This window comes from Coregonus clupeaformis, chromosome 21 (genome assembly GCF_020615455.1).
Source record: "Coregonus clupeaformis isolate EN_2021a chromosome 21, ASM2061545v1, whole genome shotgun sequence".
Classification (NCBI taxonomy): Eukaryota; Metazoa; Chordata; class Actinopteri; order Salmoniformes; family Salmonidae; genus Coregonus; species Coregonus clupeaformis.
Window position 1 is genome coordinate 11,791,899 of NC_059212.1, and position 22,605 is coordinate 11,814,503.

At 42.6% G+C, this 22,605-nt stretch overlaps 1 protein-coding gene across 1 annotated transcript in view; it reads left to right on the forward strand.

Annotated features, from left to right (window-relative positions):
* The first annotated feature begins 9,055 nt into the window (after positions 1–9,055).
* Positions 9,056–22,605, forward strand: part of LOC121534924 (parapinopsin-like) — a 92,732-nt gene continuing 79,182 nt past the window's right edge. Inside the window, exon 1 of the mRNA XM_041841548.2 lies at positions 9,056–9,643. Within this exon, the coding sequence (XP_041697482.1) occupies positions 9,274–9,643 (370 nt within the window). The 5' untranslated portion in view covers positions 9,056–9,273. The remainder of the gene's footprint in view (positions 9,644–22,605) is intronic.

Here is a 22,605-nt window from a genome sequence, read left to right on the forward strand (position 1 = left end):
TTGAATGACTTAAACATTGTGGAAACAAAAGGTTTCTATGTTGACACTTTTGGAGAATGTGTTCAAGGTACAGTGTGTGTTGTGGCTGATAATTTAGCTGCACATGGACTTGCAGGGTTCAAAGAGAGCTTTAGTGGAAAATACATTAGCAGATTTTGTCGGGCAATGAAGGAGGACATTCAAACATATGAGGCAAGGACTTTCGAGATGAGAACAAAAGAAAGCCTTGATAATTTATGTAACGATATACAGTTGAAGTCGGAAGTTTATATACTCCTTAGCCAAATCCATTTAAACTCCGTTTATCTAAATTCCTGACATTTAATCCTAGTAAAAAATCCCTGTCTTAGCTCAGTTAGGATCACCACTATATTTTAAGAATGTGAAATGTCAGAATAATAGTAGAGAGAATTATTTCTTTCAGCTTTTATTTCTTTCATCACATTCCCAGTGGGTCAGAAGTTTACATACACTCAATTAGTATTTGGTAGCATTGCCTTTAAATTGTTTAACTTGGGTCAAACGTTTTGGGTAGCCTTCCACAAGCTTCCCACAATAAGTTGGGTGAATTTTGGCCCATTCCTCCTGACAGAGCTCGTGTAACTGAGTCAGGTTTGTAGGCCTCCTTGCTTGCACACGCCTTTTCAGTTCTGCCCACAAATTTTCTATAGGATTGAGGTCAGGGCTTTGTGATGGCCATTCCAATACCTTGACTTTGTTGTCCTTAAGCCATTTTGCCACAACTTTGGAAGTATGCTTGGGGTCACTGTCCATTTGGAAGACCCATTTCTGACCAAGCTTTAACTTCCTGACTGATGTCTTGAGATGTTGCTTCAATATATCCACATCATTTTCCTTCCTCACGATGCCATCTATTTTGTGAAGTGCACCAGTCCCTCCTGTAGCAAAGCACCCCCACAGCATGATGCTGCACCCACGTGCTTCACGGTTGGAATGGTATTCTTCGGCTTGCAAGCGACCCCCTTTTTCCTCCAAACATAACGATGGTCATTATGGCAAAACAGTTCCATTTTTGTTTCATCAGACCAGAGGACATTTCTCCAAAAAGTATGATCTTTGTCCCCATGTGCAGTTGCAAACCATAGTCTGGCTTTTTTATGGCGGTTTTGGAGCAGTGGCTTCTTCCTTGCTGAGCGGCTTTTCAGGTTATGTCGATTTAGGACTTGTTTTACTGTGGATATTGATACTTTTGTACCTGTTTCCTCCAGCATCTTCACAAGGTCCTTTTCTGTTGTTCTGGGATTGATTTGCACTTTTCGCACCAAAGTACGTTCATCTCCAGGAGACAGAACGCATCTCCTTCCTGAGCAGTATGACGGCTTCGTGGTCCATGGTGTTTATACTTGCGTACTATTGTTTGTACAGATGAACGTGGTACCTTCAGGCATTTGGAAATTGTTCCCAAAGATGAACCAGACTTGTGGAGGTCTACACATTTTTTCTGAGGTGTTGGCTGATTTCTTTTGATTGTCCCATGATGTCAAGCAAAGAGGCACTGAGTTTGAAGGTAGGCCTTGAAATACATCCACAGGTATACCTCCAATTGACTCAAATGATGTCAATTAGCCTATCAGAAGCATCTAAAGCCATGACATCATTTTCTGGAATTTTCCAAGCTGTTTAAAGGCACAGTCAACTTAGTGTATGTAAACTTCTGACCCACTGGAATTGTGATACAGTGAATTATAAGTGAAATAATCTGTCTGTAAACAATATTTGGAAAAATTACTTGTGTCATGCAAAAAAGTAGATGTCCTAACCGACTTGCCAAAACTATAGTTTGTTAACAATACATTTGTGGAGTGGTTGAAAAACAAGTTTTAATGACTCCAACCTAAGTGTATGTAAACCTCCGACTTCAACTGTAGAATCTGGCATAAGTGCAGAGAACTATTGTGTGAAGAGTGCTTGTGTTTTTTTCACAGCAACTACAGAACTTTCATACAACAAGTGGATTTCCTCCAGATATCCTTCATGATTTCCTAGAAGGTAGAATTGTCTCTGTGTCTACAATAATTAATTAGAAAGAAGTGTTTCTCGTTAAAACAATTGAACATTGCTATTGTCAAGTTTCCTTATGAGAACAGTGACAGAGTTGATCGACCTCAGCCTATACCTAAGAGCTTTGTAAAAAGAAAACGAGGCAATGGCCACGAAAATCTCACATTGCTTAGGCTGCTTCCTGCAATAATTGGCTACGAGGTACCAGAGGATGAGAGTGCTTGGGAGATTTTTATGGATTTGAAAGACATTGTGGAACTAGTATTGTGTCATGTGTTCACAGAGTAAGTGATTCAGTACTTGACTTTAAAGATATCCGATCATAGACAACTACTGCAGAAGGTATTTCCACATGTCCAACTGCGTCCAAAGCATCACTTCACTGAACACTATCTACAATTGTACATTTCTGGACGATCAGATTTGAAGGAAAGCATCAAGTATTTAAAAAGATTATACATGACGCACAAAACTTCAAGAACCTTAACAAAACCCTTGCGCAAAGACATCATAGAATGATATCATATCATGACCGTAAATAACATATTTTTGAACACTCTTCCGACTGTAGCACAGGATTATATACAGGAAATAACTGACAGCACCTCGGTGTACAGCACTTCACATGTTGTTGTAGACAACACACATTTTGTCAGTGGCATGTTTGTGTGCACTAGACTACATGGTGGTTTGCCCCAATTCAAACAAATTGGAAACATCATACTCGTCAACAATCAAACTCTGTTTCTATGCCAAAGCTGCCAGTCTTGGTATATAGAGCACCTGCGCTCCTATGAGGTGACAACAGAAGAGTCATATGTTGTAACAACACCATCAGATCTCCATGACTTCATGCCTCTAACTGCATACAGACTGAATGGACAACTTGTCCTTACTACTAGGCACTTCATACTTTTGAGCAGGCAGAAAAGTAATCTTTGTTCCTCTGTCCTACAGCGACTCAGACTGAGAGTCCACTTAGGAGACGGAGGCATTGAATGGGTGACACTCCTTTGTCGTCCAGATTCTGTCCCTCAACTGACTGATTTACTGCGTGACAAATTAGAAATTCCATACAGTGTCCTTGTCCAGTTTGAAGACCCTGATTTTGGTTGCCAGCTATGCAATCTGACCAGTATTCATGAACTACAAAACATGGGAACTGTCAAATTGATCAGAGTAATGGACTATAGCTCAACTTCCAACTCTGCAGGGACAAGTGACAGTGGAGAGACCGACAGCTGCCTAACACCCCAAAGGGAAAGTGCATGGCCAGACGTGTTTGTGGATCCCAACTTTCCACATGACATAGATTTTGCTCTCAGGGAAGGCAATGAAGCTAAAGAGCTGCATGGGAAATGCCTTACTTTAAACTAAGAGCAAAAACATACGATTCTTGAGGGCATGGCTAGAGCAATATTTGAATACAAGGCGTACCCTTGCAGCAAGGAGATTAAAAGTGCTGATGAAGCGTTTGTTCAGAAACATCCATGCCTGGAAGAGTCTGGCTCCAAAAGTAGCTGTGATGGATGGAAAGACAGCTTGGTGTTCAAAATGGGCAATTTCAGACGCAAACTCAGCAAGTCAGAGGGTCCAGAAGTGAAAGTTAACAGTGGCAAGAGAAGTAGAAGTAGCCCAGATGGCGACTCGCCACATTCAAAGATAAAGTGGCCTCGACAAGCAGAAGTAAAGCAGTTTTCAATTGCCTTTGTACTTTGTTTTAGGTATGTGCAGAGTACCATTGCATCACAAACCAGCAACTCCGGGATTCGTTTTATTCCATGTTGGACCAACACACAGAACGCTTGCTAGCCCTATCCAGAGAGAAGCAGGGAAAGACTGCAAGAAATGGACAGAAGATAGCTGCCATTCTGAATTTGTACAGTGATACCCTTACACAGATGTATAGTTCATGTTTCTCTGTAGCAACCACGTGACGTGAACACCGATGAAACTGTTGTCCTCAGATGTCTTCCAGCAATACTCCAAGAGGATGACTCTGGAGTGTTCATAACATGCACAGTGGGTTGTGTTTGTGTGCGAAGTTGTTCAAATATTATTTGACCCAAAATAAAGGAGGGGAGAAACTACCTGTGTGTCTTCATAAGAGTTTATTGTGACATGATCATAATATTTTCATGTTCTTTCTCAGGAGTGAACATCCCAAGACCCTGCAGCCATCAAGAGACCAGCAGCCATCATCTCAGTCATTGATGACAATGGAGATATAGCTGCTATGCCATTCCATCCAGGAAGAGTCTACGTGGTCCTTGAGGAAAAGGTGGTTATGAAGGATTTCCGGTGCTGGCCTGATGCACTTGTATGTTTGTACGGGCTAATGTACTCACTCCAACATGGATACCCGAATTGCATGAAGAACATGTTTGGGTTTATATAAAAAGTGTTGTTAAACTTGAATGGAGACAGAATGAAGCCAAAGGTCCTTGCTTTGAAAAACCAACTGTAAAATACCAATACCAAAAACATTTATGGTGCTAAGCAATTGTAAATAGTTAAGTTATCCTATAAGGAAAAGAGATTAGGGACAAAAAAACAACAACTGAAGACGACTAAATGTTTTGTAGGCAAATGCCAACTAAAATGTCTGCCTGCATTTGATTTGATCTGTGCCTTAAGTCTAACCGGTCACAAAAATGAGAAAGTCATGCAATACTATTGGCCTTTAATCTATTGAGTCTTAACATGTACAGCGATACAAGACTAACTTGACTTCAGTTGGTGTAGAGTTTAATTGAAAGTGTTACTGTTTGGGGAAACTGAACATTGGCATTGTGAAGTTACCTTACAAATCAGTGATGAATTTGTTGGCCTCAGCCTAAATCCTTGTATATAGGAAGCTTTAGAGACATTGGCCACAAATCTCACATTGCTGACGTCATCATGCGAAAAATGGCTGAGGTCCCAGAGGATGAAAATGTATAGGGAATCTTCATGGAGTTGTAAGGAGAGGTATTTTGCATACCTGTGTAGTGTTGTTGACCAAGGAAGTTGGGGAAACAACGTTCGCACACACTGTCTACTTGCATTTAGAACGTGTATTTGTCTGTTTAATGATTCGGCCCTACACCTTAGTCAGAAATGAAGGTTTAGGACCGAAACATTGCCTGCATAAGCACATTTTATATAATCTGCAAGTATAACTTTGTTTTGTAAACATAATGGAGTGAAAATTTGTCGTGGAGGAAGACATTTCAATTGTCAACATTAAACATTTCGTACAGTTAAATGTAGTCAAGTAGTTAGACTGTGGAATGGCACATCACTACCTCGTTATTATGATGTTATATCCTTCAGCACAGCTTTTAATTGAATGGAAGCTACCACATCAGTTGAAAGTGTTAATTGGAGAAGGGTCATTATACTGTGCTTATGTTTTAATAGTTAAGTTGTTGATGGGGAATGTTGCAATATTACACAGTATTAAATTGATTGAAAGTTGGGGTTTTGTTATCTGAGCCTTTTAAAAAGTTATAGCATATGTTAAAATGAGTCATCCTGTACAGAATTGGCTTTCATCTATTGATGGAGCCTAAAACAGATGAATCATGTTTTGTGCATTCATGTAATTAGAGATGTGTGGTTCTGAAGACGCAGTGTTTTAAAGAAAATGTCATTTTATTTTTTAAGAAATAACTGTTGTAAAGCTGACTTGCTTTAGAGTAGTTGATTGAAAGAAAGAACTTGGATTTTAAGAGTCGTTTTTGACTTAAGATTTTGAAGTGCAGCTGGTTTCCACAAATTATTTGAGTTACGTAACAAACATCAAGTTACACAGGACTAAAATGTGATATTTTGTTTTTTACTGTTTTATGTTTAATTTACTAAATAAAAGTTGGATGCAAACTTGAACACGTTGATTCGGTATTTGCTGAATGCACTCCAAAGAATACAGTAAGTCATTAATTACAGTGATACAACATGAATGATTTAAGTTATTAATCAAGTGATATTAACATATGCAATATAGTAATATTACTTGGAACTGTAAGTAAGTTGCGCAAAAGTTACAGTGTGGATACTTAAACAATTTAATTCACAGTGACACGATAGAACCAAGTTAAGTGCCAAGTTGCCATGGCTTTAATGTTTTGAGTACAAACAGAACTTTACAACTAAAGTTATTGTAGGGAGTAAAAGCAAGTTAATGGACAGACATCTTTTAAATATTCTGCACTCAGAAAAATATACTTCAACATGTTGCCCAGACTCCAAATATTTTAGTAGATTTAGCTCAAACTATTATGTTTATGTAACTGTGAAATTACCATTAGTGGACAAAAATTATTTCAGTGTGTGTTACACTACTAATCTACTTCATTTAGCAAACGATGTTGAGTACAATGTACTTAAAAGATCTCTACTTACTAAAACCTTTTGTGTTTAATCAATTTTAAATTGTGGCTCATTTGGGATCATGTGACACTTATAGTTTGAGTAAAGCCAGCTCTAACGTTCTAAGGAACTGTACTTTAGTATATTTGTGCAGCAGGTTTCAACAAAACTTTTGAGTAAAGATAACTAATAAGGGTTTACAGTGCATGTAGCCTATACCCTGTTTCAGAGAAATGTCATTGAATATTGTAAGAGATTTCATTGTCTGCTTATATGCCCCCTTTATTTATCCTACAGTTCTGACTTGGTGTACAGGGAGAACACTGTAAGAACGGCTCATGTTCTGAATTCTGTCGCTGTACATTTCAAAAGTGCTGAACAAATGGTTATATTAACTACGTCTGTCCTAGCTCGCTCATTAATGTCTTAATCACGGATTGCCTCTTATCTGCTCGTCGTCCCCTTATGCCATAGTTTGTACATCTCAATTGTCAGTAGAAACCACATTTGTTTAAGCAAGTCAGCCATATCAGCTGTGTTTTTTTTAAGGCAGTAAATGAGGCTGAATGAACTGTTTAGCTGCCAGACAAAGCTCCGCAGATAGCCAGGTGTAACAGTGGTAAGGTGTTGGGACTGCTGTTGGGACTCTGCTGTTGGGACAGCTTTATGTAGGCCCAAACAGTTTGTGGGCACCGTTTGTCACCGTTATGGTCCAATTACTGTATTGTTTAGTGTTGTGTTGTGGCTTTGCTGGCATTCATTTATTTTTTTTAATGGAGAGTTTGCCCCACCAAGATTTACATGCTAAAATCGCCACTGGCCACCACCATGCTTCACGGTAGGGATAGTGTTAGACGGGTGATGAGCTGTATCTGGTTTTCTCCAGACATAGCGCTTTTGCATTCAAGCTAAAGAGTTACATTTGTCTTATCAGATGACAGAATCTTTTGCGTTATTATCTCAGTCTTTCACATGCCTTTTTGCAAACTTCAGGTGTGCTGTCATGTGCCTCTTTCTCAGGAGTGGCTTCCGTTTGGCCACTCTCCTATAAAGCCCAGATTGGTGAAGTGCTGTAGAGACTGTTGTCCTTCTGGCAGTTTCTCCCATCTCAGCCAAGGAACTCTGTAGTTCTGTCAGAGTGGTTATTGACCAAGGTCCTTCTTGCCCGGTTGCTCAGTTTGGTCGAACAGCCAGCTCTAGGCAGAGTCTGGGTAGTTCCATATTTTTCCAATTTCCCAATGATGAAGACCACTGTGCTCTTGGAAACTTTCAACACTCTCGAAATTGTTTTATACCCTTCCCCAGATATATGCCTCATACCAATTATATCTCGGAGATCTACGGATAGTTTACTGGACTTCATGGTATAGTTTCTGCTCTGACATGCACTGTCAGCTGTGGGACCTTATATAGACAGGTGTGTTTCTTTCTAAATCATGTCCAAACAATTGAATTGGCCAAAGGTGGACTCCAATCAAGTTGTAGTGACGTCTCAATGATGATCAAAGGAAATTAGATGCACCTGAGTTCAATTTTGAGTGTCATAGCAAAGGGGTGTGAATACTTACAGTACCAGTCCAAAGTTTGGACACACCTACTCATTCAAGGGAACCTACGGAATCCAATATAATTACTTTTGATTTCCAATACGAAAAAAGTAATCCAATAGGATTCTGATAGAGGTGACACAAAATCCTATGGGGTTGCAAGAATCCTATAGGATCCAATTCACCCATCTGTATCCAAAACCACACTGGCTCTGTTAATATCAGAGCTCTGTACAGCAGCTCCAATCTTAACAAAAATGTTATGAAATGTTATATCATCTCGGTCTGAGATCATCCTGCGACAACAATACACAGCTTGATAATGAATAGGCTATATTGGATTTGCAACTTTACCTTTGTTTTACATAGAAATTATAAATGACCTTAACAACGAAGACAGACTGATGGCAAGCACAAAACAGCCACAGACTGTCATGTGTAGCCTATAACCGACTTATGTGTTATGGATTAAGTGCTACGAATGAAAATGCGAGTAAAACAAAAGGAACAAATTAATCCCCTGAAACAGAAGAGTAACTCCTCCCTCACCGGATGCTGACATTCATAAAGGGAACTATTTTGTACGAAACTTTTCGCACCGATGATTGGTGGCGATATTTAGAACAGTGATGTAATTCAATTGGAAAAGATTTCAGGACCATGGACCGCGCCTGCAGCATCCAACAGGCGCGTGCACGCGGTGGTTACTAAGGTACAGAATAACAGTATCAGTGGTGGCTACTATCACAGCAGTTAGCCTAAATTTGGTTAGATTTTGATCAAAAGAAGTTCAGAGTCGGCTGCATTTGGGAGGGGCGGCAGGTAGCTTAGTGGGTAAGAGCGTTGTGCCAGTTAACGAAAGGTCGCTGGTTCTAATCCCCGAGCCGACTAGGTGAAAAATCGGTCGATGTGCCCTTAAGCAAGGCACTTAACCTTAATTGCTCCTGTAAGTCGCTCTGGATAAGAGCGTCGGCTAAATGACGTGAGTAACATTTATATTCGCTCGCTTTCATCTGCGTTGTCCTTTTAACCCTCACTGCATTTTCAGGTCATTTGTACCCCCATGCGAAGACAACGTACCCAGTTCCACGGCGCTCACGTCAGCTGTGAAAGTGGTACAATAATATCAACACATGAGGGAGTCTAGTCCGCCTGTGTGTGTGGATTTTAACTACCACATGGTGGAGCACAGCCTCGTCTAACTTTGTGCTGGCTTTAAAAACTGAACTGGGAAACAAAGTTCTACATTTGGAAAACATATTAATCAAAGCAAAAAGTGACTCAGAAGCCCACATTTTTCGTCTCTCCTAAAAATGCCAACCACACGCTTGTGCCGCAAAAACAGATTGCGATGATTGTGCCCAACGTGAGCATCAGCGGCTGCACAAGGGCCAATAGCGCGCTGTGTGCGGGTGCTGGAGACAGAAATCTGGAAGCGTCATACCGCACCACCCTAAGCCCGACCGGGAACCTGATAGTCGCTGTGTGTTTGGGCTTTATTGGTACCTTCGGATTCCTCAACAACCTTCTGGTTCTCGTCATCTTCTGCCGCTACAAGGTGCTGCGCTCGCCTATCAACCTGCTACTGATCAACATTTCCTTCAGTGATCTGCTGGTGTGTGTGGTGGGCACTCCGTTCAGTTTCGCGGCAAGTACACAGGGAAGATGGCTCATAGGAAAAAGTGGATGTGTATGGTACGGCTTTGCCAATTCACTATTTGGTAAGTGTACTATATAGTTGCTTCATTATTAGCGTTTGGTTATGTTTCAAATGTGGTTGTAAAAGAGGTATAGGCTATCATCGATGCGGTGTACGCTTTTGGAATCTGGCCAGGCCAATGCGTAAAGAGGGGATATATATATATGCTTGGTATTATTTGTTGACAGTTTAATTTGAATATCACAATTGCACATCGATAGACATCTGTTCTAACCGTGGCATCCAGACCTAGATGAATGATGGGTCCTTTCTATTAAAACGTCCACATATCACCAATTAATATCTTGCTTCAACATCCCCATCTGAAGTCTCTGACTCATTTGTGATAGATAATAACCTGTAAAAATATATATACAGTACCAGTCAAAAGTTTGGACACACCTACTCATTCCAGGGTTTTTCTTTCTTTATTATTATTATATTATATTCTTTATTTTTACTATTTTCTATATTGTAGAATAATAGTGAAGACATCAAAACTATGAAATAACAGATATGGAATCATGTAGTAACCAAAAAACTGTTAAACAAATCAAAATATATTTTATATTTGAGATGCTTCAAAGTAACCACCCTTTGCCTTGATGACAGCTTTGCACACTCTTGGCATTCTCTCAACCAGCTTCATGTGGTAGTCACATGGAATGCATTTCAATTAACAGTTGTGCCTTGTTAAAAGTTAATTTGTGGAATTTCTTTCCTTCTTAATGCATTTGAGCCAATCAGTTGTGTTGTGACAAGGTAGGGTTGGTATACACAAGATAGCCTTATTTGGTAAAAGACCAAATCCATATAATGGCAAGAACAGCTCAAATAAGCAAAGAGAAACGACAGTCCATCATTACTTTAAGACATGAAGGTCAGTCAATATGGAACATTTCAAGAACTTTGAAGTGCAGTCGCAAAAACCATCAAGCGCTATGATGAAACTGGCTCTCATGAGGACAACCACAGGAAAGGAAGACTCAGAGTTACCTCTGCTGCAGAGGATACGTTCATTAGAGTTACCAGCCTCAGAAATTGCAGCCCAAATAAATGCTTCACAGAGTTCAAGTAACAGACACATCTCAACATCTACTGTTCAGAGGAGACTGCGTGAATCAGGCCTTCATGGTCGAATTGCTGCAAAGAAACCACTACTTAAGGACACCAATAATAAGAAGAGACTTGCTTGGGCCAAGAAACACGAGCAATGGATATTCGACCGGTGGAATTCTGTCCTTTGGTTAAAATTTGAGATTTTGGGTTCCAACCGCCGTGACTTTGTGAGACGCAGAGCAGGTGAAGGAATGATCTCCGCATGTGTGGTTCCCACCGTGAAGCATGGAGGAGGAGGTGTGATGGTGTGGGGGTGCTTTGCTGGTGACACTGTCAGTGATTTATTTAGAATTCAAGGCACACTTAACCAGCATGGCTACCACAGCATTCTGCAGCGATACGCCATCCCATCTGGTTTGTGCTTAGTGGGACTATCATTTGTTTTTCAACAGGACAATGACCCAACACACCTCTAGACTGTGTAAGGGCTATTTGACCACGAAGGAGAGTGATGGAGTGCTGCATCAGATGACCTGGCCTCCACAATCATCCGACCTCAACCCAGTTGAGACGGTTTGGGATGAGTTGGACCGCAGAGTGAAGGAAAAGCAGCCACCCCTAAAACAGAGCCTCCCCATTAGCCAATACAGTCGCATACGCAGGATTTGTAGTACACATCGTTATAAAAATAGGGAACATTATAAAACAGGGAACGTTATAAAAATATGACCCAGGATGACAGCCTCACGCCCAAACCTCCCCACTCTCCTGACCAACGCGTTCAATGCTTCCTTCAGTACTCCCCACTTGGTAAACAGTTCGACCACATCATTAAAAAACACTGGTACATCTTGAGCACTGATCCACAACTAGAAAATACGTTTAAAGGACCCCGCGGGTAGTTTTCAGACGCGCCGCCAACATCAGTCAAATGGTGGTGAGGTCTGATCTTCCACCAGTGCCACGCAGTACCTTTCTAGACAATGTTCCGGACGGTAACTATGGATGTGGAGGATGTACTCAGTGTAACTTCACAAACAAATGTACAATGTTCAATCACCCTATTACGGGCAAGGCCATTAAGATTAAGGGCATCATTACATGTTCCACAAAAAAATTGATATACCTGATCAAGTGTATTTGTGGTCTATGCTATGTAGGAAAAACGAAACGAGCTCTGAAAACAAGGATAGCAGAACACAGGAGTAATATCAGGACCCTTCACCAGAGAAACCCTGTGGCTGCGCATTTCATGGAGGCTCGTCACAACATCAGCTCTTTGAGATACATTGGCATCGAACATGTTAAGACTCCTAGGAGGGTGGGAGATACTGATGATCTATTATTGAGAAGAGAATTGTATTGGATTCACCGTTTGTGTACCATGTCTCCTAGAGGTCTGAACCAAGAGTTTGATATCAGACCATTTCTTACATGAATATGTCACTTTACTTTGATTTGTCTTGCCTTCCAGGTTACCCACTTGGTCATTGTGTAAATATATATTCTTTTCTGGAACTACTACATGTACCCATCTCATTGTTATTAAATTATTACATTATTAGAGATACACAAATGTTTTTTGCACCCACCATGCGTCATGTCCGCAATGGTCATGTGAGGTGAAATTTGTACATTTTGGGATGTGAGCACTCAGTTTGTTTGACCTGATGAAGATCAGTTTCGGATCGAAACGTTGTCAGGCGTTTCGATCCTTCAGGCTCTGATCAGTCCCTACACCCAAACGAGGGCATTGCGTTCATCCACCTCTGGCCTGCTGGCCCCCCTACCTCTGCGGAAGCACAGTTCCCGCTCAGCCCAGTCAAAACTGTTCGCTGCTCTGGCACCCCAATGGTGGAACAAGCTCCCTCACGACGGCAGGACAGCGGAGTCACTCACCACCTTCCGGAGACACTTGAAATCCCACCTCTTTAAGGAATACCTGGGATAGGATAAAGTATAAAGTAATCCTTCTACCCCCCCCCCCCCACTCTTATCCAATGCACCAATTTGTAAGTCGCTCTGGATAAGAGTGTCTGCTAAATGACGTAAATGTAAATGTAAATGTAATAAAGTGGTGAATTGGGAGCTTTAAAGGTGTGCGGGCCTTCTTGTTCTATACTAGTGTTCTCATCTTAAACTCAGGCGTTCAGAATACAAGATTAAACATGATAGTCAGCTTTTTCCAGTCATTTCCAACCAGGAGAACATCTATATCTCCTGAGTGTTCAGATTTTAAACACTAGTGGTTACATTCCCATCATCATTAGAAATGTATGTGACCTTCCATGCCTTTTATTCAGTTCAGTGTTAGGAATGTCTGTCACCTTACCTACATTTCAGCACAACTGAACAGTACATTTCATTCAATAAATATTTTCAATTGCGTGGTGTTACATGTATTTCTGTTAACTCTCTCAGAGTGAAAAAGACGTGGGAGGGGCCTCATCATATTTCCCAGTATACTTTTTTGCAGGTAGATTTTTAGAATAGTTTGTTTTAATATATATGTTTCCTCATGCACTTTGATAAATTAATTGATCAATACAAAGATAAATAACTGACATTTTTCTAAACTATTCCAACCTGTTAGGTAGTCTTGTTTGTTAAGTTCTTCACCATAGTAGTTATTCTGAGTACAGGTTGAAGGTGATAAAATATTCAAATTCTTGGATATCCTCCCTCACTTCACAAACCAACGTATTGTGACATGCAGGTCTGATGTGGCCCATGAGCCAGGATTTTCAGACCACAATGTCGAGGATAACTAGGCCATAACTAAATTCCTTATGTAATGTATAATATGTGGTCATAAAGGGTTTACTTTTAATTGAAACACATTCACTTAGGCAGTCACTTGGTGAAGGCTTCAGGAATAGAAGTTATTGAAGGCAACAACCAAGTCTCTGACACTAACAAACACAGTCATTGGTGGGTATCGCTCTCATTCACTCGAAAGACACTCTAGGAAATATGAAAATACGTATTTTACACCCTACAGTGTTAAAACAACACCCCCAGTGTTTAGTGTTTAAAACCTAAACACCTTGTGTAGAATAAATGTGTTAATGTGTTTAAAAAGTTTTACAGCGAATAAACATGTTCTGGTGTTTACGATCTAAACACTATGACACGTTTTCATTGAAATTCTAAATTCCTTGATGCATTTAAAAAGTGTTACAGAAAAGTGTTTAGTTATGTGTTCAGATCATAAACACTTGGTTTTACAGTGTACCAGAGATTCAGGATACCATTGACTTAATTTCTTGCGATTTCAACCTAACTGAATTGTCCAATGTAATCAAGTCAACTCTGTGATGCTGTTTCACTCCCTCACAGATGTCTGGAGTTTAGAACTGTGCCATGTTGGCTTCTCATGAGTTAAATTGTCTGAGTGTTAGAAAATGAAGGTTATGTAAATACTCCAGTCAGGCTTATTCAGCGATATCGGATAATACAACATTAGGCTGCCTCTTTGTGTGGTTTTTACTGTTGTTTTTGGAGTTGGGCACCATCCTAATTTCTCCTAATTGCCCGAAACCCAGCTCTTTTGCTGCCTTGCACATTAAACTGTCCAAAGTGCATTAGTCCATCCAACCAGGCCTCAATAGGCTGTTAAGGAAGAATCACCAATGTTCCTGTGATCTGTTTGCCGATATAAACACAAGTTTATTGAAACTGGCCGTATGTGGGCTGCTCATGTTGTTCTAGGCCAGAGCCAGTGCATATCCTCTTTTTATAACATCTCAGGCTCTCTGCTATCTTTATACAACAGTATTTAGCAGCTATAGCTCTTTTTAATAGTCTCCATAAAGCTTGTTTAAAAGCCCACTGGCAAATAATGTTTTAATGTGTCCAGACCTGCATTAATACCCATTGGCACCATTTGAAAATAAAATGTAATGTTCCAACCCAGTATGGCACATCCAAACCAGTTTTAACTGCCCCAATCACATCCAATACTAGTCCCTCTCTTTTGACGACACGTGATAAAAGCTGGAATGTCAGCCCCTAAGACATGTTGTCACAAAGATATATAAGTGTTGGTTTTCCATCTGTCCCTTGTGATTAAGAGATGCAGGCCGTGCAGAGACATTCAGGGGGGCTAAAGTTTAGGGTGGCAGGTAGCTTAGTGGGTAAGAGCGTTGTGCCAGTAACCGAAAGGTTGCTGGTTCTAATCCCCGGGCCGACTAGGTGAAAAATCTGTCGATGTGCCCTTAAGCAAGGCACTTAACCCTAAATGCTCCTGTAAGTCGCTCTGGATAAGAGCGTCTGCTAAATGACTAAAATGTAAATGTTTAAAAATGGCACATCCAATTTTGTATCATGAATTCCGTTTTTGCCATCCAATGTTCCATTAAAAAGCTTTTCCACACTGGTTTGCCTAGAAGTGCTTACTAGGCAGTGGCGGTGAGCCATGGCAACAACAGAATACAACCATCACTTAGGACTATTGAATACAGATGCGTTTTTCATTAAAATTATGTTTAGTGATACTCCAACATGGTTTAATTCATTCATTTTTGGGAAATGAAGTTGAAATCGACAGGAAACTGATATTCAACAGCTTACTTCTAAAACAAAAAAAGGGTGCTTTTCGGTAGAGCTATGGGCAGTATCAACTTAATTTAATACAGGAACATTGTTAGTGCATCCCTTCAGGTTAGATTACTTGTTTCCTTGTGACATTGTTAAAACTTGACACTCGCAAAACTATCTTGACTTTTTCACTTCTCAAATAGTTTTTTGCCTCCAAATTGAAAGGAAGCTCACATTCAATCACACCAGCTCCCGGAGATGCATGAGCAGTTTTGGCTGGGACATTTCAATGTGATCATTTCAGACACAATGAAGCAAGTCCCTTAGTCTCGCTTTATTGCTTACTAAGTTAGACATTCTGTGGTTCCGCATTACTTATATTAGCCTCTGAAGTGGTATCACAGTACGATCCGCAAGGAGCCAATTTACTAAACCTAATAACCCTTTGACAAGTTTTGGCATCTTAATCTGAGGCATGGAGTGTGGTCGCTAGGCACTGTTGCTCCCAGACATCAACATGGCTCTATTTTATGTTGGCTGTGGCTGAGGAATTACTCTAGGAGTTACAGTGTCACGTCCTGACATAGAGATCTCTAGTTGGTTTGGTCAGGGTGTGAATATCTATGTGTAGATCTATGTTATCTATCTCTATGTTGGCCGGGTGTGGTTCCCAATCAGAGGCAGCTGTCGATCGTTGTCTCTGATTGGGGATCATACTTAGGTAGCCATTTTGCCTACCTATGTTGTGGGATCTTGTTTCAGTTTGGCTTGTTGGCTGTTTAGCCTTTTGAACTTCACGGTCTGTTGGATTTTGTTATTTTGTCGGTGTTTAATATAATAAACAACTATGTACGCATACCACGCTGCACCTTGGTCCGATCCTTTACTCAAAGAACGTGACAGAAGATCCCACCACCAACGGACCAAGCAGCGTGAACAGGAGGAGCAGACATCCTGGACACAGGTGGGGAAGACATTTTGGACATGGGAGGAGATATTAGCCGGTAAAGGACCCTGGGCGAAGGAGCCCAGGCAGGAGAGGATCAACGGCGATGCCGACGGTGCCGACCGTGAAGGAAGCACGAGAGGCAGCCCCAAGAAAATGTTGGCGGGGGGCACATGGAGCAAAAGGAAGCCCTGAAAGGGCTGACTGTGGAGGAAGAGGAGGCCGCTATTATAGAGGCCCTCCAAGACATGCAGCTCAGCACTCTGAGAGAGGAGATAACTACCGTACAGGGGCTGTTAGCTAAGAGAGAGCAGGATAGCTCCCTTCAGAGGGAGGCGCTGCAGGAGGCCCACTTAAGGAGAGAGGAATTAACCCTAGAGAAAAGGAGAACGCAGTCCTTAGAGCAGAGGCTGGCGGAGCCAGGTTTCAGTGTAAAACCAACTCCCTGCACTCGTGTTAAGGAGCGTGGGACCATACAGGCACCCTGTTATGCTGTGATACGCACTGTATCTCCAGTGCGCATTCACAGCCCGGTGCGCTTGGTGCCTGCGCCCCGCTCTTGCTGGGCTAAAATGAGCGTTCAGCCAGGACGGGTTGTTCCTGCTCCTCACACCAAACCAGTGGTGCGTGTCTCCAGTCCGGTACGGCCCGTTCCTGCTCCTCGCACCAAACCAGTGGTGCGTGTCTCCAGTCCGGTACAGCCCGTTCCTGCTCCTCGCACCAAACCAGTGGTGCGTGTCTCCAGTCCGGTACGGCCCGTTCCTGCTCCTCGCACCAAACCAGTGGTGCGTGTCGCCAGCCCGGTACGCCCCGTACCTGCTCCCCGCACCAAACCAGTGGTGCGTGTCTCCAGTCCTGTACGGCCCGTACCTGCTCCTCGCACCAAACCAGTGGTGCGTGTCCCCAGCCCGGTACGGTCCAGTCCAGGGTCAGAGCAGTCCGCTCCACCGGTGCCTAGTCCAGCTCCGGTCAGCTGCTCCACTCCAGTGCCAGAGCAGTCCGCTCCACCGGTGCCCAGATCAGCTCCGGTTAGCTGCTCCAGTCCAATGCCAGAGCAGTCCGCTCCACCGGTGCCCAGTCCAGCTCCGGTTAGCTGCTCCAATCCCATGCCAGAGCAGTCCACTCCACCGGTGCCAAGTCCAGCTCCGGTTAGCTGCTCCAGTCCCATGCCAGAGCAGTCCACTCCACCGGTGCCTAGTCCAGCCCCGGTCAGCTGCTCTAGTCCAGAGCCAGAGCAGTCCGCTCCACCGGGGTCTAGTTCAGCTCCGGTCAGCTGCTCCACTCCAGTGCCAGAGCAGTCCGCTCCACCGGTGCCCAGATCAGCTCCGGTTAGCTGCTCCAGTCCAATGCCAGAGCAGTCCGCTCCACCGGTGCCGAGTCCAGCTCCGGTTAGCTGCTCCAGTCCCATGCCAGAGCAGTCCACTCCACCGGTGCCAAGTCCAGCTCCGGTTAGCTGCTCCAGTCCCATGCCAGAGCAGTCCACTCCACCGGTGCCAAGTCCAGCTCCGGTTAGCTGCTCCAGTCCCATGCCAGAGCAGTCCACTCCACTGGTGCCTAGTCCAGCCCCGGTCAGCTGCTCTAGTCCAGAGCCAGAGCAGTCCGCTCCACCGGGGTCTAGTTCAGCTCCGGTCAGCGGCTCCACTCCAGTGCCAGAAGCAGTCCGCTCCACCGGTGCCGAGTCCGGGTCCGGTCGTCTACTCTCCCACACCAGGGTCCAGACAGGACTTGGTGCATCGCGGGAGGACTGAGAGTGGAAGCATCGCGCTGGGGTCCAGACCGGACCAGGTGTGCAACGGAGAGCCAGAAAAGGAGAGGACAGTAAGGTTGACGTCGCACCCGGAGCCAGAGCCGCCACCGAGGCTAAATGCCCACCGAGGCTAAATGCCCTCCCCTAATGAGTCAGTTTTGCGGCCGGAGTCCGCACCTTTGGGGGGTGGGGGTACTGTCACGCCCTGACATAGATATCTCTAGTTGGTTTGGTCAGGGTGTGAATATCTATGTGTAGATCTGTTATCTATTTCTATGTTGGCCGGGTGTGGTTCCCAATCAGAGGCAGCTGTTGATTGTTGTCTCTGATTGGGGATCATACTTAGGTAGCCATTTTGCCCACCTATGTTGTGGGATCTTGTTTCAGTTTGGCTTGTTTGATGTTTAGCCTTTTTGAACTTCACAGTCTGTTGGATTTTGTTATTTTGTCAGTGTTTAATATAATAAACGACTATGTACGCATACCACGCTGCACCTTGGTCCGATCCTTTACTCAACGAACGTGACATACAGAGTCACTGTTGAAGTGATTATTTCTCAAATTCAGTGTTATGCACTCAGGCTTGTAGGATCTGTCTTATGTAGGCTTGTCTGAAAATAACTCAGTGGAAGAACAATATGTATCATAAATCATGCTTATAAGAAATAATCACTTAGAGGGACAAAAACAGAAAGTATACACATTTATAATATACACACAATTGATATGTTTGGTATCAAAATACATATTTTGATATGTACGATAGAGTGTAAAGCAAGAGGCTGCAGTTGTCGGCACCCACACATATACTGTTAAGCATCTTCCCATATACACAAGGGTTCGCTGAGCTCTGCTGCAACTTGACAGCTGTGTGACAACAAATACTGACAAGGATAACCTCACTTCATGTTCTCTTTCAGGCCAATTCAGAGTTTAGGTAAGTGTGCACAACTCAGACGTTCATGTAAGTCATTAATTGATGTCAATGGGTGACTTCTGTGGAAATGTGTGTTAACTCTGCAGATCTCAAGTCGGAATACCATCCTTTATTCTATATTGTTAGTTGCCCAGCATGGGAACATCATATCGCTGAATAAACAATCTACCTAAAGAAAAGCACACCAACTTACCCACAAGAAGCTGTGCTCATGACATAAGCACAATATCTAGCTTTGGTAGGATTTCTTTTTGTTCTTTTTTGAGGCTGTAAAACAGTTGAATGTTGCATACGTCAGTCTCGCCCCTGGACCTGAACTGCCATTATTGTAGTTAAGTGATGTCTGGAATGACTCTAGAACCTGCTGCCTCAACTTAATGGCCTGAAAAGAGAACTCAGCAGGTTTCAGACCGGGAAAACATGATTGCAGTCACACATTTTTCACATTAAAATGGCTTGCTTAGTTAGCAGCCCTGGGCTCCCATTTAGCCAGTCCAACTCCTCTTTGCAGGTTCTAAAGTCATTCCAGACATCACTTAACTACAATAATGGCAGTTCAGGTCCAGGGGCGAGACTGATGTATGCAATATTCAACTGTTTTCCTTCCTCTTTTTGAAATTCCTTCCCTCCATCACTGCATACGGTATATACACTACATGACCAAAAGTACAAGGACACCTGCTCGTCGAACATCTCATTCCAAAATCATGGGCATTAATATGGAGTTGGACCCCCTTTTGCTGCAATAACAGCCTCCACTCTTCTGGGAAGGCTTTCAACTAAATATTGGAACATTGCTGCGGGGACTTGCTTCCATTCAGTCGCAAGAGCATTAGTGAGGTTGGACACTGATGTAGGGCGATTAGGCCTGGCTCGCAGTCGGCGTTCCAATTCATCCCAAAGGTGTTCGATGGAGTTGAGGTCAGGGCTCTGTGCAGGCCAGTCAAGTTCTTCCACACCGCTCTTGACAAACCATTTTTGTATGGACCTCGCTTTGTGCACAGGGACATTGTCATGCTGAAACAGGAAACGGCCTTCCCCAAACTGTTGCCTCAAAGTTGGAAGCACAGAATCATCTGGAATGTCATTGTATGCTGTAGCGTAAAGATTTCCCTTCACTGAAACTAAGGGGCCTAGCCTGAACCATGAAAAACAGTCCCAGACCAATATTCGTCCTCCACCAGACTTTACAGTTGGCACTATGCATTCGGGCAGGTAGAGTTCTCCTGGCATCCGCCAAACCCAGATTCGTCCGTCGGACGGTCAGAGCGTGATTCATCACTCCAGAGAACGCGTTTCCACTGCTCTAGAGTCCAATAGCGGCAAGCTTTACACCACTCTAGCCGACGCTTGGCATTGCGTATGGTGATCTTAGGCTTGTGTTCGGCTGCTCGGCCATGGAAACCAATTTCATGAAGCTCCCGATGAACAGTTCTTGTGCTGACGTTACTTCCAGAGGCAGTTTGGAACTCGGTAGTGAGTGTTGCAACCGAGGACAGACGATTTCTACGCGCCATGCGCTACAGCACTCGGCGGTCCTGTTCTGTGAGCTTGTGTGGCCTACCACTTCGTGGCTGAGCCGTTGTTGCTCCTAGACATTTCCACTTCACAATAACAACACTTACAGTTGACCGTGGCAGCTCTATCAGGGCAGAAATTTGACGAACTGACTTGTTGGAAAGGTGGCATCCTATGATGGTGCCACATGAAGGTCACTGAGCTCTTCAATAAGGCCATTCTACTGCCAATGTTTGTCTATGAAGATTACATGGCTGTGTGCTCAATTCTATACACCTGTCAGCAACGGGTGTCACTGAAATATCCGAATCCAGTAATTTGAAGGGGTGTCCACATACTTTTGTATATATATTGTATCTGCCTCAGGTGTACACAGGCTTTGAATTAACCTAACCTTGGTCTGCTCTTGCTGAATGCAGAAGTTGGACTGTATTCTGTATTTCGGCCCTGATTCGTCTAGTGGTTTTTTTGACAGTAAAGGGAAGCGCAATCCCTCTAACCTAAAGGTCTTGATACGACGGTAATGAGCAAGTCCAATAAATAGTGAATAAACACATCTCACAACACTCATTATGTATGATGGGAGGTGGGATTTCAGAGCATTAGTATTCCTATACAGACTTGCCTTGGGTGCAGATAGCAAAGGCAGTCATTTGTACTTTATCCGTAACCTTTAATTCATAGAAAGAAAAATCGTACACAGCTTATGTTAAGCGTGTAAGCTACTTTGAGATCCTGTATCTTGTCAGTGGTGCATTCTTTGACCTTTTGTGCCTGTAATGCCTTTTAAATTTATGCACCTCCGCTGGCCTTATGAAAGATAAAGCAGAGGTTCGCAAACTTTTGCAAAGGCTTCCTGTCGCTAATTTGTGTCATTCCCCACATTGAAAGTCATTCACAGTGGTTGTTTTCTTTCTAAATTGAATTTAATCAATCACACAGCCGCTTCTCCATAATAAAACAGTGTATCCACTAGAGTCCAAACTTTTAACAATGGGCCTTCATTCATTTTCTTGCTGATTGTATTTTCCTTATGGTACAAAGTATTCTGAGGCTAGTTTATGTATTCTGTACTGATATTGTATGGCTTACATGATTTGTGAAATCATGTGAAAACGTGTTTTTGGAACACTTCACATGTTCATGTGAAATTGATGTGGCAGGTAGCTTAGTGGTTAAGAGCGTTGTGCCAGTAACCGAAAGGTCGCTGGTTCTAATCCCCGAGCCCACTAGGTGAAAAATCTGTCGATGTGCCCTTGAGCAAGGCACTTAACCCTAATTGCTCCTGTAAGTCGCTCTGGATAAGAGCGTCTGCTAAATGACCAATTATTTATAATTATATGTGGTTTTTCTGTAAGGGTGACTATGGTTGAAGTACAGATAGTGTCTATGCAAGAAAACCTTTTGCAAAACAGTTGTGGTGAGCTCTCAAGTTTATATTTGATAGGGAAACTTGTCCGAAATATTGCACTGATTAAACTTTTCCAGATGTTGAGTTACTGTCCGAAATGGAAATCAGAAATGACGGCAGTCCAGGGTTTATTCTGGCGTGGAGATAATTGTTTAGAGATAATTTTCTCAAAGTTCTCAATGGAGCTACATTTTAAAGCACATTTCCTGCAATTCTACACATTATGCCATGCAGCTGAGAGAAAATGTTGCATTTTTAAAGCAAATTTCATGCGATTCTACATATTCTGCCATGGCGCCGAGAGAACATTTAGCAGTTTTAAAGCTAATTTCCTGCAATTCTATTCATTTTGCCATGGCTAATCCTGTGTTCTTTTGCTCAAACATGATTACAAAATGCATACTGCTAAATCTCCCTGACTCTCTTGCTTTTATTTTGGTAATTGTTAGTTCTCAAAGATTATATAATATAAATATATATAGGTCCATTGTCTTTTCTACATACTTTATCTCTGGTTTAAGTTAACACTGAAAGCGTTTTTCCATCCTGAAAATGTCATTTAAATGTGTAAAATTATTTATACAGTTTGAATTTAGGCGGCCCGAGAAAACGCTTAGGCGGCCGCCCAAGGATTTCAATGGCAGAAAAATCCCTGCAGGCAATTATTGGGCAAATGTAGGTATCATTCCATCCTGGGGTAAAAACTGTACAATACCGAAACATTTACTTTATTCGATTTTCTTTGAAAGACAAACACACGATGCACAAGGAACTAACCCAAAACGGGGGAGCTGCTCAAGTGAATTTAATCTTATTTAGTTAATTTC